The sequence below is a fragment of the Nerophis lumbriciformis genome, linkage group LG16, assembly GCF_033978685.3.
Source record: "Nerophis lumbriciformis linkage group LG16, RoL_Nlum_v2.1, whole genome shotgun sequence".
Classification (NCBI taxonomy): Eukaryota; Metazoa; Chordata; class Actinopteri; order Syngnathiformes; family Syngnathidae; genus Nerophis; species Nerophis lumbriciformis.
The window spans coordinates 17,236,968-17,262,098 of record NC_084563.2 but is presented as its reverse complement, the minus strand read 5'-3'; the positions used below and the strand labels follow the sequence as shown (position 1 = coordinate 17,262,098).

The 25,131-nt window shown below is 37.7% G+C and overlaps 1 protein-coding gene across 2 annotated transcripts in view; it reads right to left on the bottom strand.

Annotated features, from left to right (window-relative positions):
* Positions 1–21,746, bottom strand: part of glra4a (glycine receptor, alpha 4a) — a 111,721-nt gene extending 89,975 nt beyond the window's left edge. For both annotated transcript variants that reach the window (XM_061976708.1, XM_061976709.1), the window contains exon 1: positions 21,270–21,746. In XM_061976708.1, the coding sequence (XP_061832692.1) occupies positions 21,270–21,337 (68 nt within the window). In that variant the 5' untranslated portion in view covers positions 21,338–21,746. The remainder of the gene's footprint in view (positions 1–21,269) is intronic.
* Positions 21,747–25,131: the final 3,385 nt, after the last annotated feature.

The window sequence follows — 25,131 nt, the reverse complement described above, 5'->3', positions numbered from 1 at the left end:
GTTCTGCGTGCGTTCTGTCCGAGTCCACTGTGTAGCAACACTTTTTTATCTTCCAGTATGACTGTTCCCCAGTGCACAAAACAAGGTCTATAAAGCCATGCTTGTATATTTTGTGTGGAAGAACTTAAAAAAACTTGGTCTCAAAACCCATCGTCTGCCTTTGAGAAAGTATTCCCAGAAGAGTGGAAGCCTTCCTTTTGGTAATACTGCAGCATTTGTCATTACAGTAGTTATAAGATTTTAGTAGTGTTGTAACGATAGCAATATTTTGGTACCGGTACTAAAATTATTTTGGTACTTTTCTAAATAAAGGGGACCACAAAAAAATTGCATTATTGGCTTTATTTTAACAAAAACTCTTAGGGTACATTAAACATATGTTTCTTATTGCAGTTAAGTCCTTAAATAAAATAGTGAACATACAAGACAACTTGTCTTTTAGTAGTAAGTAAACAAACAAAGGCTCCTAATTAGTCTGCTGACATATGCAGTAACATATTGTATCATTTATCATTCTATTATTTTGTCAACATTATTAAGGACAAATGGTAGAAAATGAATTATTAATCTACTTGTTCATTTACTGTTAATATCTGCTTACTTTCTCTTTTAACATGTTCTGTCTACACTTCTGTTCAAATGTAATAATCACTAATTTTGTTGTTGTTTGATACTTTACATAAGTTTTGGATGATACCACAAATTTGGGTATCAATCTGATACCAAGTAGTTACAGTATCATACATTGGTCATATTCAAAGTCCTCATGTGTCCAGGGACATATTTCCTGAGTTTATAAACATAATATACATTGTTAAAAAACGAAAGATGTTGTGATGCCAAAAAATATCAACGTAATCATAGTATTATCGACTAGAAACGTGCCTGTACTTGATATCATTACAGTGGATGTTAGGTGTAGATCCACCCATGGCGTTTGTTTACATTTTGATGCCGATGAGCTACGGTGTGTAGTGAAGCATGTTAAGCTATTCCTCGTCCTGCAGGGATGATACTTGTAAGAAACGTATTTTATTTGGATTAGTGATTTAGAAGTCGCTAAAACACTGCCGACGGCGGATGGACGTTAGCCGCTAGCTAGCTAGCCATGTCTTAAGCACCTCTTCCTGAGGGCGTTTCAGTGTTATGACTTCACCTTTATCGTTAGTTTTTAAGCCAAAATGCGTCCGTTCTCCCTTTTCTGTCTACACACTGTGTCTGCTTGTAAGTACTCAGTGATTGTGTGCCGCCGAACATGCTCCTCTGCTCATAAACCAGCAATGTCACGACGTGACTTCGACGCGGGTGAGGGACCGGTACGTTTCAGACACGGTATCGTACCGAAAATTATTCATTAGTATTGCGGTACGATACTAATACCGGTATACCGTACAACCCTAGATTATAGTAATATTAGTCAACTGAGGTTCCTGAGGCTTGCATTTGTTTAAAACATCAATTAAGGCCGTCATCTTTGGGTGCTGGATGATGATCTCTTAGAGGAAGGATTTGCAAGATGAACAATTCATTCAACGATGACAGCAGGAGTAGCAATTAGGAGTCGGCGTAGTGGTGTTCGGATCAGTTGTAATCACGCGGCGTTCAGTGTGCCCCTGGCGGATAAAAGCATTAGATCACCACGAAAAGGTTAGTGCTTTTCACACAAATACATCTCTGAAGTCAGCAGACTGAAAAAGGGGCATTAGAAAGGGCCAAGATCAGTTAGGTCTGATCTGGAAAAGCCGGAAGGTGGCAGGCAGTCAGAGTACAAAACAAGCCACCGGGGTCATAAATCTGGCTTCACTTGCGCCCTGCTTTATACTGTCGCCCGAGCTCGGAAACATCATTTGTGCTGGCAGATGTCAAGCTCCCCAAAAGACGGCATCCTTCCAATATTATGAGAATGCCTGTGCAGAGTTGCAATTTACTCAGCGTTAGCACAGATTGATTGAAATCTTTAAACCCCCGGGTTTGTATTGAGACAGCTTAATAAACTTTGACACGAGATGTTTCCATCATTTTTGTTTTTTATTGGCTGGAGCCTGAACTAATTAGGTTGTGTTTCAAATGAAACAAAGATCCAGAATGAGTACAGAGGAGAATTGAAACAGTTCAGCGATGTATGACTAACAGCAAGCCTAGTAAACTGTTCTATCCACAGAGAGTTTCCCCCTCTGACACTGCTGGAAGTATTTAATCCTCCCTTTATTTCTAGCTCAATTCTTTTCTTTCACCTTAAACATTTCTGCCATTTTCTATCACCTGGCATTTCTCTTGACTGCTTGCAGACATCTGAATCACAAGCTATGTGCACATAGACACAATTACCGTATTTTTCAGAGTATAAGTCGCACCGCAGTATAAGTCGCACCTGCCAAAAATGCATAATAAAGAAGGAAAAAAACATATATAAAACGCACTGGAGCCCGGCCAAACTATGAAAAAAAATGCGACTTATAGTCCGAAAAATACGGTAATCAGAAAAAAAATCCTAAGTGGAATAAAAGTCCTTCATGTAAACACGCCATTTGGAATACTCTGACCCGATCACACATCAAAATGTCATTCCGATTATGCCGATTATTATTCAGATATCACTTCTTCTAAAATTTGGGTTGAAATTATCCATACTTGCCAACCCTCCCGAATTTTCCGGGAGACTCCCGAAATACAGCGCCTCACACGAAAACCTCCCGGGACAAATATTCTCCCGAAAATCTCCCGATTTTCAGCCGGAGCTGGAGGCCACGCCCCCTCCAGCTCCATGCGGACCTGAGTGAGGACAGCCTTTTTTCAGATGGGAGGACAACAAGGTGACAAGAACTAAATCATCCAGACTAGAGATAAATTGCATTATTATGTTTATCTTACCTAAAAATAAATATATTTATTAATTAAAAAAAATAAAAAATCAATAAATTTTTACTATATTTTGCTAAAAACATCAAAATTTATTGTATTTACTTGTATTTTTTCTGACTCCTTATTACATCCAGCCATAGAATTATACCGGTACATTAAAATAAACATATTTGAAATAATTAATTTTAAATTATCATAATAATTCATTTAAAATGACCATATTTAATTATTAAAATAATTGCTTGTTTATCAACAACTTTAGTATTCTATTCATTACATTTTGAAGCTCTCAGAAGCCAAGTTATGTTATATTCATGTTATATTTATGCAAGTTTGAAGTATCAATTATCTAAACACAGTTTTGTTTGCATATTTTCAGGATGTAGATATATATATATATATATATATATATATATATATATATATATATATATATGTATATATGTATGAAATACTTGACTTGGTGAATTCTAGCTGTCAATATACTCCTCCCCTCTTAACCACGCCCCCAACCACGCCCCGCCCCACCCCCGACAACGCCCCCCCCACCTCCCGAAATCGGAGGTCTCAAGGTTGGCAAGTATGAAATTATCCTTACTGCGCATATCTTTAACGTCCACTATACTTTGGTGGTGAAGGGGGGACTCAATATATTAGTCTCGAAATGAAGCGATTGTTTTGCTGCTGTCTCCCCCCATTCAACATGTACAGATGTGGCGTGATACGCTGTAAAACGAGGTTAGCCGAAATAAAATTATGTTCTTGAGGTGATCCAGTTGTCGTCTCGACGAGCTGATTTATTCACGACCTTACTCAAAGTGCTAACTGCTAGCCTCAGGCACGTAAGCAGAATGTCGTAACATGAAGACGCGCTGCAACCCATACACATCGCAAGACAAATGGCAGAGAATGGCTCCATTTCAAAAAGAGAGGTAAAACAAAAGTAGTGAACAGTAGACAAAAATTATTTTAAAAAAATACAAGCAGAAATGCAAAAAGCCATGATTGTTTATAGCGGAAGTCACTGCTTTTTCAGCACTTGCAGTGAGCAAACTTGTCCAAAAGATGGCAAGAACACACTTTTCCTATTACAGTATATAGTGTGCATGTCAAAGTAACGTGTGATGCGTGAAAATTTACATCATAATCTGATCTTATTCTAAGGTCCATTTACACAGCAAAATTCTAATACAAATTATGATCAGATTAAATACATTTTGCCCATGTATACGTGGCTACTGTCAGCATCTTTCATTTGTCCAGGCGGAGAAAAATACACGCAACACTTTCACTGCATGGAAAAGCACAAAATACTTTTCGCAAAACAAAAATGGAGCACGGGGACAAGCGGTAGAAAACGGATGGATGGATGGATGAATGTTGATTTTGTGGAAATGCAAATGTGACGTATTTCGAATGTTTGAAATCAACCAAACCATAACCATTGCAGGTCACATACGGATGAAAACTCATAAAAAACAACAACAAGCCTGTTCTTTAACAAGTTACATCAGGAATAAAGCGTCTTGCAAGATTAATTTTATATTGAAAGTTGAATTGCTTAATTCTTATGGAGCGTAAAGAGTTATTACCAAAGGCAACAATCATAAATTAATCTTTCAGCACATACACAATGTTGACATCTATAGTTATATTTTGATAAATACAACAATCATAAATTAATCTTTCAGCACATACATAATGTTGACATCTATAATTATATTTTGATAAATACAACAACCATAAATCAATCTATCAGCACATACACAATGTTGATATATATATAGTTATATTTTCATAAATACGGGAAAAATACGCTACTTGTAAACGGTGCTTGCAACAGCAACAAACATGCAACCTTACCCGAGCAAAAACAATGCATATTTATCTGGGAGAGTCTTGATATCAATGTCCTTGACCCAGCCACACACAAAGAAGTTGTAGAGCTCCATGCTTTTCCAAGTTTCCATCTGTTTTGTTGTGTAGAATGATGTCTGGAGCACAATAGTTCCATATGTCTGGGAACGCGACCGACGTATATAATCTTTGATATCACTCGATAAAGTATAGGGATCTCGTCCATTGCATAGTTGGATTTTTTGCAGGAAGATTTAAGCCTCTTTTGTACTCAGATAGTTTGCGCGGTGCCATCATAGCTTGGTTGACCACCACGGCTTTTCAGTTCCGGGGGAAAAAAAAAACACGTGTCAGAATGCAAGCCATAGGAGGAAACGCAATACCTTAACCTAGACAAACCTTGTGAATAACAAGGCTACAACTTGAAAACTGTGCAAGAACTGTGCAAGACCTACTTCTACCACCTCAGGAACATTGCTAAACTCCGCCCCTCACTCACTGTCTCTGAGCCTTTGTCTCCTCCAGGCTAGACTACTGCTACGTACTTCTTGTCGGGATACCCAGCAAGAACATCCAGAAGTTGCAATACATACAGAATAGTGCTGCTAGGATCCTGATGAAAGTGCGGAAATATGACCATATCACACCAATTCTCAAATCCCTTCACAGGCTTCCTGTTCCACTCAGGATTGAATAAAAAGTATCCCTACTAACCCACCAGTACCTCCATGGAAATTCCCCCCTCTACCTCAAAGAACTACTCACCCCCAAATCCTCCACACGACATCTCCGCAACAGACAGGCGAACCTCCTTCAACCTCCGAGGACAAAGCTACGGACAATGGGAGACCGGGCTTTCTGCTCCGCCGCTCCCAGTCTGTGGAACGCTTTTCCTGACCACCTGAGGGCACCACAGACGGTGGATGCTTTTAAAAAAGGCTTAAAAACCCATCTTTTAAAAAAAATAATTTTTTTTAGATATATGCATACTAGCTCTAGCTATTTGGCTGTTCTAGTTTTTAATTTTTTAAATTTGTATTATCTTTTTATTTTTATTTTTTTTAATACACTGTAGCACTTTGAGGTTGTTTACTCTATGTAAAGTGCTTTTTACAAATAAAATCTATTATTATTACAAAACCCTGAAAAACATAACTCTTAAAAACTCCACAAGAGTAGCACAATTCGAAATTGCCAAGCATTGTTAATATACTATGAAAAACAATACTGAAAGAATTACTTGTGCGCATTTTCTTGTTTAATTTGGCTATCCGTGTAGTCTTTTACGTCTGGGCATGCATTGACTTTGATTACTGGATGCACTTGACTGGTCACTGTAGAAAAAAGAAGGGTTGTGTTGTCAAAAAAAGCAAATGTGTTCTTCAAGTTGCCAGCGTGCACAAGTGACAGTAGTAATTATCAGTGAAGATAAATGTGTGTGAAGGTAAATTGCATTGTATTTCAAAATCCTTTTCCCCGATAAGCCGATTGATCGCGGGGGAGGTGGCTGGAGAAGCTAATAGGTCTTTACATACAGCAGGGGTTGTGGTAAGAGGGGCTGTACACATCATTAGGGCAAAAATAAGGAAACATTATTGCATTGCCATAAAACATGATGCACTTGTAAATAAAGCCAGCAAGTCAATCCTTGATGTCTTGTGATAGAAAGTTGACCCCTCCCCGGTGAAGGAGATATAAAATGGCTCACTCAAAGACATCAAGGCCAATTAGGCATGCAGGGGAAAAAATGGAATAAACCTGTAGAAAGACCAATTTTCTGTACTCTACATTACGCTAATAGCACTAAAAGTTAGCACGTTCACCCATGGATGTCTAATGGGCCTTCAGAACCGCCAAGGCTGCTCGACGATTTGCTTTCCTGATCACAGCAGCCTTGTTAATGAAAAGGCAATTAAAGAGAATATGTTCCCTCTATGGTTAGAGTCCCGTCCCATCTAATTAGATGGCAACTTTGATCACTCACTGCCTAATCTGAGGCTCAGCAAGGCTCCTTCACGGGAGATGCTAACTGATAAGATTCATCTGGGCAAAGAAAAACAAACTGAATTAGGGCATCGACTTTAATAGAAATGTTTGTCGGGATGGGAATTGATAAGATTTTTCCGGTTCCGATTGCACTTTCGATTCGGCTTCACGATTCGGTTCTCTTGTCGATTCTTGTTTGGAAAAAAAGATAACAATATGATGGATTCGCAAACATTCTGTTTAGTTGAGAGCTAACATGGCCTTACAAAGCCAACAGTGAGGTCTTAAGAATTTAACAAAATAAAACATGTGGAAATTACACCACAATGTAACATTTTTAAAACTTTTAAGAATTTTTTTTAATCTACCTTGAAAACATACCGTGCAAATGTTTGTTTAGATTTACAAGGTGAAACTAATATAACAACATAGGCTCATAACAGGCAACATGAGATATTTCAAGCCTTATTTTGATATAATCTTATGATGTATTGCTTACATCTTATGAAAATCTTGAATTGAAAATCTCAGAAGATGTGTTTCGTTTTTTTTAACTATAAGCCATTATCATCAAAGTTGTATTAAATAGAGGCTTGACATACCTCACTATGCATCATACTTGCCAACCCTCCCGGATTTTCCGGGAGACTCCCGAAATTCAGCGCCTCTCCCGAAAACCTCCCGGGACAAATTTTCTCCCGAAAATCTCCCGAAATTCAGGCGGACCTGAGTGACGTGTCGACAGCCTGTTTTCACGTCCGCTTTCCCACAATATAAACAGCATGCCTGCCCAATCACGTTATAACTGTAGAATGATAGAGGGCGAGTTCTTGGTTTCTTATGTGGGTTTATTGTTAGGCAGTTTCATTAACGTCCTCCCAGCGCGGTAACAACACACAACTACAGCAGTCATGTTTTTGTCTACCGTAAAGCAGTTCGTCTGCCGTAAACAGCAATGTTGTGATACTCTTAAACAGGACAATACTGCCATCTACTGTACATGCATATGTGACATTAACATCTAAGGCTTTTAGAGAGTGCAGTGCACAACTGCGCACACAACAAGGAGACGAAGCAGAATGCATCATCAGAGAGGGTGTTCAGCATGGTTAGAAAAATAGTGACAGAGAATAGAACAAGGATGGACAATTCAACCCTTAACTCAACAATGAGTAGATGAGTGTTATGTGTGTGTATATGTGTAAATAAATGAACACTGAAATTCAAGTATTTCTCTTATTTATATATATATATATATATATATAATAAAATATATATATATATATATATATATATATATATATATATAGCTAGAATTCACTGAAAGTCAAGTATTTCTTTTTTATATATATATATATGAAATACTTGACTTGGTGAATTCTAGCTGTAAATATACTCCTCCCCTCTTAACCACGCCCCCAACCCCGCCCCGCCCCGACCCCCTCCCCTCCCGAAATCGGAGGTCTCAAGGTTGGCAAGTATTCTATACATGTAATGAGTTGATATCACATATTAGTTTCACATTTCAAGTTGATTTACAGACATGAAGGAACTTGTACACAATATTCTGATTTTATGAGTTCCAATGACTGAGTGAAAATGATGATGGAGGAAAACATGGAACTTTTCCCTGACTACAATCGAACATTCACCTACCAAAAATCAGGAGCGTCTATGTGGCAAATGGTTGTAAGCATTTGACCTCAAACTTAGTCACTGCTCGGTGACATGCGTCGTTCCTGGCCGAATGGTACTCTCGCCTGACGCGGTGAAAACTTGCGGAAGACGGTGAACTGGAGCCATTACTACCCGCCTCCAAACCAGTCAGAATATGGGTCCTCATGCTCATCTGAATGAGAAGCCATTCATTTCAATGTAACAGGTAATAGCGCTAACATTATAGGCGGTATTAGTACCTGTTGTATTTAAGTCAGATGACTGCTGCTACCTGCGATTAGACTGGGGCGGTTCAAAAACGCAACATTCATTGCACGCTGTATGTTCAAATGCTTCAGCATATTGACAAAATGGCAACCTTGGAATTAGTAAAAGTAGCGCTGTTGCGGTCGTTTTTAGTAAAATATTGGCAAACTTCGGTGCACGCCATGTTGCTGATGTCACTACGCACATTGCGTAATGACGTCATCCCCAGCCCGAAATAACTGTCAAGAGAACCGCTAGATGAAATGGCAAGCGATTCCAATGAGTTAATACACTGGGAAGAAGTTCTTGTTCAGAACCGGTTTTCGATTCCCATCCCTAAATGTTTGTTTACCACAGAACCTACTAATTCCAACCTTGCACATCCCAGTATTTGTACCTATAGACTCTGACCAGATGACCAGGATAGAGTGTGGACCATTCTCAGCAGTCCATCCAAAAGTCTGAGAATGTCTGTTTTCAGCCATATCTTTAACTGAAGACTCACACCTTTATGGCCAAAGTTATTTTTTTGTGCAGTGTTGAGACCGTCCGTCAGGGAAAATCACATTCGAGACCACACTAGAAATTTTTCATAGCTGTGAGTTGTCAGTAATCAATGGCTTCCTTAGACTAAGACTTGGACTTAGACAAACTTTATTAAGCCATAGGGGAAATTGTTCCACACAGTAGCTCAGTTACAAAGGCTGGAAAGTGTAAGGATGGAAAGCTATGACACATGGTCTGACTATCAATCCTTGTCAGTGTACCTTTGTGTCGACTTGTTTTTATCAAAAGTTTTATGACAATGTAAGAAAAACAAGATGTACAGTTTGAGTCAGTAGTTTACATGCACCCTATGTTCGTAAACTTTTCTTACGTGGCCAAATGGATACTAGCAGCTGCTGTCAATCACGATCAGTTATGACAAGCTAATAGGACAGGGCTTTGTCAAGTTAGAAAATACATTCTGGAACACTTATTTAAGGATTTAGATGAATGTAGGTATATTTCTAACCTGTAAGTGTACTATTTTAAATCCTCTAATTTAATGAAGATGTACGCTCATTCCACCCTGGAAAAAGAATAGTCTATATAAATTATTAAAGGCTTAAAAAAAAAGACATTTTGACCACAACTGTACTTGCGATGCTTCGCTGCGGAAAAACCTTAATAATGTATTTGCCATTAAGCTGGAGCTACTTTCATACCAGAACCAAGTTTGACGAGACCTTACCAAGGTCCCATTGGTTTGGTCCGTGTCTGTGTTTGATTAGTGTTCAAACCTGACACCCGAGGCAAAAAAACCAAAGTGGAGTTCAATTAAAACAGACTACAGTACGAGTGGCAACATATAAATGTCTGATGTGTGGGTTTTCTCATAAAACTTGCCTAGAACCATTTCGCTTGAGTAATAGTGCTAGAAAGTTTCTGCCTAATTAGTCCAGAGAGTGGAAGCATTATTTGTCCACGGCTGATTCCCCCCTGTGAGACATGCAGTGTTATTAGCTGATGACTCTGGATTCTCCCAAGGATATTGTGCTTACTTATGACTTATCTGCATGAATATGACACAGAGTAGCTACCTTCGCTTACTGGTTGCCAAAAAAAAAGAGACAAATCTCTCATAAGGTGCCCAAAAAAATAAATGTAAATACAGAATCCAGGATCATGCACGAAACAGAGCATCTAAATCTACTAGACTTTATTCCCGTCCCTGACCTCAGGCGGGGCTCGCCACCCCCTCCTTTCTCTCCCCGCAGTGACATCCAGAGCGCTACGATTGAGCGGTCAATCTGTCACAAAGCAACGAGCGTAGTCAAGACAGACAAAGACTTCTGTTGGATTAGTTGGAAATAAAAAACAGTTTGTCCCATGCCCCTATACGACTAAGATGTATAATGATAATACTACAGATCATTTACTAAGCACAAAATTAATAATTAATGCATTTTCAATCTCAGAAGTCCTACAATCATTTAAATTTAGCCTCCACGCTAGAATTTAGATTTTAAAAACTGTTTTTAGTAAATCCAACTTGAAACACAGTGTTGTGTGTCTGTGGCTTTCATGCGACCAAGCTGTTTGTCCACTCGTGGCTCCAAGAAGTACTATTGTGCACTTTTATCTACTTTGCACATACCGTGAAACCTCGATTTGCAAACTTAATTGGTTCATAAACAGAAATGTGCGTATAGTGAAGCAAAGTTCCCTGTAGGAATCAATGTAAACATGAATATTTGGTTCTAGTGTTAGTGTTGTGTGTCTGTGGCTTTAATGCTACCAAGCTGTTTGTCCACTTGTGGCTCAAATAAGTACTATTGTGCACTTTGTACATACAGTGAAGCCTCGATGTGCAAACTTAATTGGTTCTTGAACGTGGTTCATAAAACGAAAAGTTTGTATAGTGAAGCAAAGTTCCCTATAGGAATCAATGTAAACATGAATATTTGGTTCTAGTGTTAGTGCTGTGTGTCTGTGGCTTTAATGCTACCAAGCTGTTTGTCTACTTGTGGCTCAAAGAAGTACTATTGTGCACTTTGTACATACAGTGAAACCTCGATTTGCACACTTAATTGGTTCTTGAACGTGGTTCATAAAACGAAAAGTTTGTATAGTGAAGCAAAGTTCCCTATAGGAATCAATGTAAACATGAATATTTGGTTCTAGTGTTAGTGTTGTGTGTCTGTGGCTTTAATGCTACCAAGCTGTTTGTCCACTTGTGGCTCAAAGAAGTACGATTGTGCACTTTGTACATACAGTGAAGCCTCGATTTGCACACTTAATTGGTTCTTGAACGTGGTTCATAAAACGAAAAGTTTGTATAGTGAAGCAAAGTTCCCTATAGGAATCAATGTAAACATGAATATTTGGTTCTAGTGTTAGTGTTGTGTGTCTGTGGCTTTAATGCTACCAAGCTGTTTGTCCACTTATGGCTCCGAGAAGTATTATTGTGCACTTTGTACATATAGTGAAACCTCGATTTGCACACTTAATTGGTTCTTGAACGTGGTTCATAATACGAAAAGTTTGTATAGTGAAGCAAAGTTCCCTATAGGAATCAATGTAAACGTGAATATTTGGTTCTAGTGTTAGTGTTGTGTGTCTGTAGCTTTAATGCTACCAAGCTGTTTGTCCACTTGTGGCTCAAAGAAGTACTATTGTGCACTTTGTACATACAGTGAAGCCTCGATTTACACACTTAATTGGTTCTTGAACATGGTTCATAAAACGAAAAGATTGTATAGTGAAGCAAAGTTCCCTATAGGAATCAATGTAAACATGAATATTTGGTTCTAGTGTTAGTGTTGTGTGTCTGTGGCTTTAATGCTACCAAGCTGTTTGTCCACTTGTGGCTCAAAGAAGTACGATTGTGCACTTTGTACATACAGTGAAGCCTCGATTTGCACACTTAATTGGTTCTTGAACGTGGTTCATAAAACGAAAAGTTTGTATAGTGAAGCAACGTTCCCTATAGGAATCAATGTAAACATGAATATTTGGTTCTAGTGTTCGTGTTGTGTGTCTGTGGCTTTAATGCTACCAAGCTGTTTGTCCACTTGTGGCTCCGAGAAGTACTATTGTGCACTTTGTACATACAGTGAAACCTCGATTTGCACACTCAATTGGTTCTTGAACGTGGTTCATAAAACGAAAAGTTTGTATAGTGAAGCAAAGTTCCCTATAGGAATCAATGTAAACGTGAATATTTGGTTCTAGTGTTAGTGTTGTGTGTCTGTGGCTTTAATGCTACCAAGCTGTTTGTCCAATTGTGGCTAAAAGAAGTACTATTGTGCACTTTGTACATACAGTAAAGCCTCGATGTGCAAACTTAATTGGTTCTTGAACGTGGTTCATAAAACGAAAAGTCTGTATAGTGAAGCAAAGTTCCCTATAGGAATCAATGTAAACATGAATGTTTGGTTCTAGTGTTAGTGTTGTGTGTCTGTGGCTTTAATGCTACCAAGCTGTTTGTCCACTTGTGGCTCCGAGAAGTACTATTGTGCACTTTGTACATACAGTGAAACCTCGATTTGCACACTTAATTGGTTCTTGAACATGGTTCATAAACCGGAAAGTTTGTAGAGTGAAGCAAAGCTTCGTATACGAATCAATGTAAACATGAATATTTAAAGTTAAAGTACCAATGATTGTCACACACACACTAGGTGTGGCGAAATTATTCTCTGCATTTGACCCATCACCCTTGATCATCCCCTGGGAGGTGAGGGGAGCAGTGAGCAGCAGCAGTGGCCGCGCCCAGGAATCATTTTTGGTGATTTAACCCCCAATTCCAACCCTTGGTGCTGAGTGCCAAGCATTTGGTTCTGGCCTCAACAAAAGTCCCTATTTTAGTAAAAAACTGCACAATTTGAAGACACTATACTGTATATTATATATAAACAAAGCTTCATATGTACAGTATGTACAGAGACCTCGCTTTGCAAACTTAATTGGTTCTTGAACATGGTCCACAAACCGAAAAGTTTGTATGGTGAAGCAAAGTTCCCTATAGGAATCAATGTAAACAGGAATATTTGGTTCCTAGCTTCGACAAAAGTCCCTATTTTAGTAAAAAAAACTGCACAATTTGAAGACACTATACTGTATATAGTGTATACACAAAGCTTCAAATGTACAGTATATTAAGAAAGATTACATTTAATATAACAAAAGGCATTTGAATCACAATAAGCTAGCAGCTAACAGCTAGCATCGTAAGCTACCAGCTACACCATTATACTGCTAAACACAATAGCGCACAAGCTAGACCTAGTGTCCTCAATTTAACAATGTTTATACAGGTATGATAGCAATAAAATCGCATACACCTTACAGACACATAGTCTCCAAGGCGAAGATTTGTATTTTTAGCAAACAAACAAACTGCTTCATATGGGGTCACAAAAGGACCGATTATTACTCCACCCAAACCAAGTGCAGCACACACGTTGTCTCATTGGTGCGCTCCAAAACATTAACCACCACGTTGCGACAACAAATAACAAAAAAAAAAGAAAACAATTTTACCTTGTGTCTGCGAATATATCTGGCTTTATGAGTTGTGTAGTGATAAACAAGCAATGGCGTCATGTAGTCACCGCTATCCTTTATCGGCTTGTGTCCCGGTAGTGCCTTTGCCGTAATAAAGGTCCGCTTTGGCAACTTTTCTGGTCTCATCACAATTAAAGACTTGCTGCAGAACAACGCCCCCTTCGCTGATAAAAATCCGCGAACTGAAGTAGTCCAGGGTAACCTTCAACACATCCCCATGCTCCTTGGGAAGACTACTTCCTTGGTGCATTTCAGTTTTTTTGTGGAGTCCTGCTGGATTATCACAGTGTCCGTCGAAAAAGCAGTAGTGCAAAAGACGAGACGATGAGTCAAATAACTCGAAAAGAAGGAAAAAGACGGTAAATAACAGGAGCTATTTTCACATCTACAGTAACTGCTGTTGATTTCTCATTGACTGCAGGCAAGGACGCGCCGCGTAACCTCGCTCGTCTCTTCTTGACCTTTATGTCAATGCTGTTCACTTCACTCTCACTTTGTCAGACAACAACTGATACACATCACATGACCACAGGGGGTGGAGGTAATGGTCAGCCATACTTGGGATGTCACCATATTTGGATGAGAGGGTAAAACCCAGAGTAGCAGTACGAAAGTGGTGATTAAACAAAAATCCGCGGAAAAAAAGCGGAACTTCTCAACTGCTCGTAAAAAAAAAAAACATATTCGTTTCCGAAGGGAGTATGCACGATTTTTAAAAAGTTGTACACTGCAAAAACAAGAAAAAAAAAATACAAAAAATGAGGGGTATTTTACTTGAACTAAGCAAAATTATCTGCCAATAGAACAAGAAAATTTGGCTTGTCAAGACTTTCCTAAACAAGAAAAATTTGCTAACTTCAATGAACCCAAAAATACCTTAAAATAAGTATATTCTCACTAATAACAAGTGCACTTTTCTTGGTAGAAAAAAAAAAATGAGACCTTTTTGCTCAATATGTTGAAAAATATTCTTAAATTAAGTAAATGCTAGTGCCATTATCTTGACATAATGATATGCACTCGGCATTTCATTTCTTGAAACCAGCAAACTTATACTAAAAACTAATTTATTGTTCTTAATGGCAAGGCAACAAGGCAACCGCTTGTTACTCTCTGGGTTTCCTAGCCGCTAAGGTCTATCATATGGTCTAAAAATGCATTTTTCCATCGATAACATGACATAATCGTGCCAAGTGCGTGCTCTTTCAGTCAATTAGTGCGCATATACACAGCCTGGCCCCTGGCCAAAATTTTTTTATTGGTAATTTTGAAGAATTTATCTCAATGTGCATGAACTATTTCTGTTCAAAATTGTTAGAAATGTAAAATGTTAAATGTTTAATTATTAACTGTCAGTTTACTGTACTGTGCCAACTGTTCTACTATATGAGTACCTATTTTCTATTGTTTCATTGAAAATAAAACAGCAAAGTCCATTTGGTCGTCATCCGTTTTAACTATGAGACACAATTGTATCAAAGTCATGATTTTTTTTTTTCATGCTTGAAATAAGAAATTATTACTTTAAAAAAGTAGTTTTATACATGTGAATGTTGATGACACAGCTTTGCAACAGTTGATATTCTAGTTTCAAGCATGTTTTACTCAATATAGGTCATCAAATCTCAGCAACAAGCTGTAATATCTTACTGAGATCATTTAGGACCAAAACCCTTAAAACAAGTAAAACACTCTAACATAAAATCTGCTTAGTGAGAAGAATTATCTAATCAGACAGAAAATAAGCAAATATCACCCTTATTTGAGATATTTAATCTTACTTAGATTTCCGTTTTTGCAGTGTATCCAATGTCTTTTCACGCTTGTATGACTTAAAACAAAAGCAACGCTCACACCAAAGCATATCTAAAACAAACTATCTTGACCACAAGGAAGTGTTTTTAATGTAGATTCAAATCATCATAGGTCTGTTCGAAGCTCGCACGACTGCATTAGTAGTGACCCTTAGATGCAGGAACCAGGAGGACGAAGATCAGGTAAGAGGATTTTAATGTAATTAACACAGGAAATGAAGCAGTTGTGCATATAAGGTCCAAACATAAAGTCAGTCCTCGAGCCAAAGGACATGTGACCAAATATTAACATTGTTGTATGTATACTTTTGACCCAGCAGATTTGGTCACATTTTCAGTAAACCCGTAATAAATTCATAAAAGAACCAAACTTCATGAATGTTTTTTGTGACCAACAAGTATGTGCTCCAATCACTCTATCACAAAAATATAGGAGTTGTAGAAGTTATTGGAAACTCAAGACAACCATGACATTATGTTCTTTACAAGTGTATGTGAACTTTTGATCACAACTGTATCTACTTAGTTATTTATAGATTACCGTATTTTTCGGACTGTAAATCGCAGTTTTTTTCATAGTTTGGCCGGGCTCCAGTGCGATTTATATATGTTTTTTTCCTTCTTTATTATGAATTTTCGGCAGGCGCGACTTATACTCCGGTGCGACTTATACTCCGAAAAATACGGTATATGCAGTCAGGCTGAGAGACAGCAAGCAAGTTAGTCGTACTTATTGTTACTTTCTGTGGGCAAAAGGCTCTTTTGGGGGTCATGGCCTCATCCAGCAGTTAGATTGTGACTTTCAACACACAGTAATAGGAAGTTCCTATCTTCATGCCAGATTCTCATTTCCTCTTGTCAGTGTCCCTTCCGTTTAGAATTTATCAATCTCACTTTTTTGAAATTTATTTTCCTAATCTATGACACTTTCCTCATCTTTTCCCTTCCATCGGAACCCTTTCTGTGCCTCCGGCGAAATGAATCACCCTCTCCATTACTTCGCTGCCATTTTTTCCCTTCCCATCCCAGTCTGGTTCCATCAGATTCCGCGCGTTTTCTCTCCCTGGCGTCCCACTCGCTGGCTCGAGCATCTAATTTCTCCGAGGAGATGCTGTCAGCCGGCTGCTCTTGGGGGCTAAGTGACGCCCTCTCCGTGCACCAGCACCGACCGCCCCCGCCCTCCACATTCGTTCCCCTCCTCAACCCCTGGGCCTCGCCGCCGTTCCCTGGGCGGGATTATGTGGATCTTAATTCCTTTTTCTGCTCTCACCTGAAGAGCTTGGCAGGGCATGAAATAAGGGAAAGTGCTTCAATGCAAATAAAAGTTTGGAAACGGGGGTTTGGAGCAAGGCATGGGGCAGGAGATTATTGCATGTGTACACCTCACTAGGAGTTCGGGAACATGAAGTGTTTTGTGGGGTTTTGCTGCAGATTTGGAGGCTATCTACACATTTTAATGTATCAAAACACTGTTGTTTTGATACAATTGTTAGAAAAACCCACTGTTTAATGTTTGTGTGTATGCTTCACTGATGAGAGTATTTGGTGAACATCGTTTTTTCCTACTAATGTCAGCGGTTCTTGAACTCACCATAGTGTGTACTGTGACGCAACAGTTTGTTTACATGTAAAATTTTCCACTCCTTCTTTGTCTCATTTTGTCCACCAAACGTTTTATACTGTACTGTGTGTGAATGCACAAAGGTGAGCTTTGTTGATGTTTTTGACTTGTTGGAGTGCTAATCAGGCATATTTTGACAGGGTTGGAATTGGGGATTAAATCACCAGATGATTCCTGAGCGCGGTGCACGCTGCTGCTCACTGCTCCCCGGACTTCCCAGGGGGTGGGTCAAGGGGATGGGTCAAAAGCAGAGGACACATTTCACCACACCTAGTGTGTGCGTGACTATCGTTGGGACTTTAACTTTAACTTTTAAAGGTGCTGTTTGCAACTTGCTCACTGTAGCATTTTTCAAAGCAAAAAATATAACAAGAACACCATCGGCTACCTTATGTTACCATTTGTGGTTTAATAGAACACATTTATTTGACAATTGTCTATCTCGGTGGTCAGCAACCGGCGGCTCTCGAGCTGCATGCGGCTCTTTAGTGCTGTCCTAGTGGCTCCCTGAAGCATTTTTGAAAAAAGGATTGAAAATGGAAAAAGATGGTGAAAAAAATTATTTTTTGTTTTAGTATGTTTTTTGTTTGAGGACAAATATGACACAAACCTTCCCAATTGTTAGAAAAACCCACTGTTTAATATGTTTGTGTGTATGCTTCACTGATGAGAGTATTTGGTGAACAATGTTTTGTCCTACTAATTTCGGCGGTTCTTGAACTCACCACAGTGTGTACTGTGACGCAACAGTTTGTTTACATGTAAAATCTTCCACTCCTTCTTTGTCTCATTTTGTCCACCAAACGTTTTATACTGTACTGTGCGTGAATGCACAAGGGTGAGCTTTGTTGATGTTTTTGACTTGTTGGAGTGCTAATCAGGCATATTTAGACAGGGTTGGAATTGGGGATTAAATCACCAGATGATTCCCGAGCGAGGCGGACGCTGCTGCTCACTGCTCCCCGGATTTCCCAGGGGGTAGAATAAGGGGATGGGTCAAATGCAGAGGACAAATTTAATTTATATGACAATTGTCTATATTGGGGGTCAGCAACCCGCGGCTCTCGAGTCGCATTCGGCTCTTTAGTGCCATCCAAGTTGCTCCCTGAAGCATTTTTTAAAAAGGATTGAAAATGGAAAAAGATGGGGAACATTTTTTTTGTTTGTTTTAGTATGTTTTTTGTTTGAGGACAAACATGACACAAACCCTCCCAATTGTTAGAAAAACCCACTGTTTAATATGTTTGTGTGTATGCTTCACTGATGAGAGTATTTGGTGAACATCGTTTTGTCCTACTAATTTCGGCGGTTCTTGAACTCACCATAGTGAGTGACAACAGTTTGTATACATGTAAAATCTTCCACTCCTTCTTTGTCTCATTTTGTCCACCAAACGTTTTATACTGTACTGTGTGTGAATGCACAAATGTGAGCTTTGTTGATGTTTTTGACTTGTTGAAGCGCTAATCGGGCATATTTGGTCAGTGCAAGCTAATCGATGCTAACATGTTATTTAGGCTAGCTGTATGTACATAATGCATCATTATGCATCATTTGTAGGTATATTTGAGCTCATTTAATATCCTTTACTTTTATCCTCTTTGTATATAATTTATATTTGCATGTCTCATGACACATTATCTGTATGTAATATTGGCTGCATTTCTAATAGCTGTTTGTGTGCCATGTTGTTCCAGACCACAGCAAACGTTACCCAGCTTGCAAAGATTGTAATAAATCTATTAGAAGAAGACAGCCTGTCGTTTCCTTTACTTTGGAGACACACATCTATACCTTTGGCCATTAAAAGCCAGTAATTTCCAGGAGTTATCTCACCTTCTGAGTAGCCTCTGATATACTAATGTTTTTTAATGTAAAAATGTGTAGAATAAATATTAAATTTCAACATTTCTGTCAACGAAGATTTGCTTCAGCTTGTGACACATAGTCATTTTGATAGCAGGCTATTATAGCTAGTATAGACACTTACGTCATGTGTTGCCTTCATTTATATACGGCTTTTCATTTTTTGCGGCTCCAGACAGATTAGTTTTTTTGTATTTTTGGTCCAATATGGCTCTTTCAACGTTTTGGGTTGCCGACCCCTGATCTATATTTTTCACAATTACAAAGTTTATGTAATAAATCGGCCCGAATAAAAATCATTGGTGTTTACGGCGGTCACTCACCCGGCCGGTATCGTCAACACGTAGCGCAGAGGGCGCGTGCACACATACAAAAGCAGTCCAAGGGAAGCAACAAACAGTTTGCAGTCATATTGTTGTTCTGATAGAATCGCTTGGATGTTACGAACGTCACTTCCGGCTCACGTTCCGCTCAGCGAGTACTGCTGGTGGTTACTAATAAAAGACAAGTTGTCTTGTATGTTCACTACTTTATTTAAGGACGAAATTGCAATAAGAAACATATGTTTAATGTACCGTAATATTTATTGGTAAAATAAAGCCAATAATGTCATTTTTGTGGTCCCCTTTATTTAGAAAAGTATCAAAATACATTTTGGTACTGGTACTGGTACCAAAATATTGGTATCGGGACAACACTAACGTGGTATAGTTTATTGGTAATCGGATCATCTTGAAAAGTATGCAGTCAAACCTGTCTATAGTGATCACTCAAGGGAAACAAAGAAAGTGAAACAGGTAGCCATTTCAGTACCGGTACCAACATTTTGGTATCAGGACAACACTAGTGTGATATTACTTTTTCAGAACATTCAATAATATCATGGTAATAATAACTGCAATATGACATTTTCATATCATTACATCTATCGTATTTATCGGACTATAAGTCGCAGTTTTTTTCATAGTTTGGCCGGGCTCCAGTGCGACTTATATATGTTTTTTTCCTTTTTTATTATGCATTTTCGGCAGGTGCGACTTATACTCCGGAGCGACTTATACTCCGAAAAATACGGTATACAATGCATACGTGTTGTGCAGTGGTTCTCAAATGGGGGTATGCGTACTCCTGGGGGTACTTGAAGGTATGCCAAGGGGTACGTGAAATTTTGTTTTAAATATTCTAAAAATAGCAACAATTCAAAAATCCTTTATAAATATATTTATTGAATAAGACTTCAACAAAATATGAATGTAAGTTCATAAACTGAACATCAAATTAAGTAGGCTATTCCATTCATTACAATGCAACAATGCAATATTCAGTGTTGACAGCTAGGTTTTTTGTGGACGGATGGATGGATGTTCCATAAATATATATATATTTTTTTAAAGAAATGTTTAGAGTTAAGTTCATCAATCCAGATGGATCTCTATTACAATCCCCAAAGAGGGCACACGTTGATGATTACTTCTATGTGTAGAAATATTTATTTATAATTGAATCACTTGTTTATTTTTCAACAAGTTTTTAGTTATTTTCATCTTTTTTTCCAAATAGTTCAAGAAAGACCACTACAAATTAGCAATATTTTGCACTGTTATACAATTTAATAATACAGAAACTGATGACATAGTGCTGTATTTTACTTCTTTATCTCTTTTTTTCAACCAAAAATGCTTTGCTCTGATTAGGGGGTACATCACTGAAAAAAGGTTGAGAACCACTGGTGTAGTGTTTCTTTACTAACCGACATTGCCAACTAGTGGCCTGGCATGCACATTACAGCTTTTTTTAGTCATTTTTGTGCTCATTTACCCCCTATTTATACTACATTAGAACATTGTCTCACTCCATGAAGCATCCCTTCTTTTGCCTTGTAGCAATTAAGTGAACTGTGCAATGCATCTTGAAATCTCTCCTTAAAAAAAAAAAAGCATCAATAATGCACGTTATTCAGTCCAATGTGCAAACACATTAAATATGCACAGTTCACCTGCAGTTAAACACAGCAGACTCATTAAAACGCTCTTAAGCATTAGCCATTGAACTTAAATACATAAAATAAAAATAAAATGCCAGAAATTCCACAGGTTGCTATATTGCTATAATATAAGTTCCCTTATAACTTATTTAGAAGTGAACACAGCATGCATTATTTATGAACCTTGCTCAAAGTAGAATTCAATGAATGCAGTTCATTACTGGCACCACCTTTTTTCCAATTTGAGTTAATTGAGCAGGCAAACAAGGATCGGAATAAAAAATGAAAATGAACAGCTCCTCACCTGATGAAGCCTCCTTGGAAAAAGCAGAAAGACAAGACGTAAAGGACCCGGATGACCTGTGGGATCATCCTCCGACTCTGGTAATGTCTCCACTGTACCGCCGAAGAACTTAGGATGAAGTCGTATAATATTAATAATATTAATTGGGGCAAATCCACCGCGCACTGTGTGAGTGTGGGAGAACGTCAGCAGGCATCGTCTTTCGCTTCCTCTCTCCGCTTCTGGGACTGAGCGCTTCCTTTTTTGAGGTGGCTGCTAAAACTTCTCCCTCCTCCTCTTCGTCCTCCCACACGCTCCAGGGGGGGCCGAGCACATGCACGCCGCCGGATGCGCGCTGCCAGGCGGCTGTCAGTCAGTCAGCGGCTCGGTGTTGTGCTGGTGCTCACCGACTGGTATTTTCCTTTTAATTATATATATATTTTTATTTTTTTTGCTGTCGATTTGCAAAAAAAAAAACGCCCACTAAGTGAGAGACGATTAAAAGATTAAAAAAAAACAACAACCAAAAAACAGGTTGTTGTGTAGACGGCGGTCTGTCTAAACTAGGGGGCGTGGCGGCGGGGAAGGCGTCGTGAAGCAAAAATAGTAAAACAAAGTAAAATGGGAATCAATTTCAGAAAAAGAACAACAATAATCAAAAACGGGCGTTAATCAAAGTTGTCTTCGTGTAAGTTGTAAGGTCTATTTAGTTCAAGTTTCGCGTTTTCATGAAAACGTCACCAGTGACGTCATCAGTCAGTTCCGATTTGTACGATAAATAATTTATTTATGTATTTATTTTATAAACCTTTATTTGTAATATGCAACATTTACATACAATCAAGAAATAATAATAATCAAAAACAAGTACAGAAACAGTACAAAACAGCACCGGGGGTTGTAAACTTAATAAAGTAACTAAAATAGAATGCATATATATATATATATATATATATATATATATATATATATATATATATATATATATATATATATATATATATATATATATATGTATGTATATATATATATATATATATATATATGTGTATATATATATATATATATATATATATGTATGTATGTATGTATATATATATATATGTATATATATATATATATATATATATATATATATATATATATATATATATGTATATATATATATATATATATATGTATATATATATATATATGTATATATGTATATATATATGTATATATATGTATGTATATATATATATATATATATATATATATGTGTATATATATATATATATATATGTATATATATATATTTATATATATATATATATATATATATATATATATGTGTATGTGTGGGAAACAAAAAAAATCACAAGACTATTTCATCTCTACAGGCCTGTTTCATGAGGGGGGTTCCCTCAATCATCAGGAGATTGAGATTGATGATTGAGGGAACCCCCCTCATGAAACAGGCCTGTAGAGATGAAATAGTCTTGTGATTTTTTTTCCCACACATACATATATTGCGCTCTACTACGGTATCGAGCACTATTTTTTGGATAACCTTATTAAGACATATGTATGTATATATATATATATATATATATATACATATATATATATATATATATATATATATATATATATATATATGTAACAAAATATAAAGCCATAGGCTCACACAAGTTCCATAAAAAAATCCAAATTTGGAACACAGCATCGTAGTTTTCACAGCTTTTTGGTTGTTAGAGGTAGAGAGCGTTTTAAATGGGATCTGAGCCGAGGATCTCGGTGTGGCTTGTGCAGCCCTTTGAGACACTCGTGATTTAGGGCTATATAAATAAACTTTGATTGATTGATTGATAAAGTGGAGTTCTAATTCTTTTTTAAAAGGCACAAAAAACAATCGACTCTTGGAGGATGATTACGAGTACAAAAGCCCTTAAATGTATACCTTTTGTTAAAAACATTTAAAGTGATTTAGGTAGCCCTTTTTGTCTTGTTTTTTTTAAATATTTTTTATTATTAATATTTAATTCTCTATCTGTATTTGCTTTTGTTTTTTTCCCCTGGCATGTTTTGCTGATGTCGTGATTTGCTCAACTTGATGTGTAGATTGTTGGTTATGTTGAACGTGCCTTGACTTTTGTGTGCATTATAAATATAAGTTTGTTGTTCGGTAAATAAATGAAAAAAGTCGCCTTTAGTATACAGTACGTTTCTGTAGCTAGAGCATGTATGTCATTTGTATTCATATACAAGGACCGTTGTCTGATGGAGAATGTACAGTAGTCATCTGCTGGGATAACAATTTGATAGTGTGATATTAACAGTGTTGGGTTAGTTACTGAAAACCAGTAACTAGTTATGGTTACTAGTTACTTTATTTCAAAAGTAACTCAGTTACTTACACCAAAAAGTAATGCGTTTCTGTGAAAAATAACTATTTAGTTACTTATTTTTTATTTTTTTTAAGGCTCCCATTAATGCCTTTTTTAGCCTTCATTTCAGTACTGTTATTGCACTGGAGAATAATACAATATGTTGATCAACTTGACATGCATTTGCATCACTGAACTCTACTAAGCAATGTGGTCTACATACAACACACAAAGACAAATATATGTTTCAAATGGCCAATTTATTTTGGGCCAGAACAAATTCACAAAACTATTTTAAATAGCTGCAACATAACATACATAAGTAACAAACAGTATAATAACAGCATAGCTGTAAACCTGCCTTCACCCAAGGAAGGCACACATGACATGATTATATGTCATGTCACTATATACAGCACACATACTGCGATACACACGCCTAACCAGGCCTTTTTTTTCTCTCAAGGAATTGTGAAATAAAATCATGTCTTCAGTGAAGCCCAGAACACTCTACGCATTTCCCCAGTTTTAGTTTAGAGAAAAGGAAAGATTGGCTTGGCCCACGAGGATCCCTCTTTATGTTTGTGAACTTTATAGTCTATACATTTAGAGTGATGTGATAATCAAACACTCTAGAAGTCTAGAATGAAAGAGTATATAAGAGAATTGACAGAGTGTGTGTACCTTCAGTGATGAATAATGAGCAGAGGCAGAGTTTGGAGTGTCTTCTTTAGCTCGCTTTCCATGTTTATGTGCTCACTGTCCACTGTGTCCAGGAACTTAGAAATGTTTTCGTGCCATTTGCTGTTTGACGGCCGCTATCATGCTAATTAGCTGCCTGAAAGCAGGTGACTCCACTGTAGAAATAGCCTGCATGTCTTCTTGCACATACGCTGCAATGGCTCTATCAATGTTGTCCTGGCTAGCAGTCCCTCCGTTAAAATCCTTAAGTGGAGGTGGTCAGGTGGAGGTGAAGTGTCTCTCTCTTTACTAGCTTCGTCCAAGCATGTTGCTTTTGTAGCTGTTTCAGCAGATTTGAATTGCTGTTTTGGGCAGTCGATGGGATCTTTGATCTAAGACACAACTTACATTGAACTAAAATGTTATTTTCTTTGTGCTCGACAAAAGAAAAGTAGTGAGAATATCTCCATGTTAAGAAACTCGCCTTCGACTCCGCCATGATGTTTTGTTAGTAAACACAGACACGCCCCCCGCCCCACACAAACACACACACAGAGCGCGCCTCTTGTGACACAGGAAGAATCAGAAGGACGACACCGCAGCTTTCCAATAAAATACACTCAGATCTTCTCAGTTTCTAGCCGATACTATATAAAAAATAACGTAAAATAACGCTGTAACGCATCATGTAGTAATGGTAATTGAGTTACTGAATATAAAAAATAACACGTTAGACTACTCGTTACCACCGACTGTCCCAACACTGGATATTAATTACTCTTTCACAGATGTAAAAAAAAAAAAAAAAGGATAAAATCTTCGGTAATTTCCGT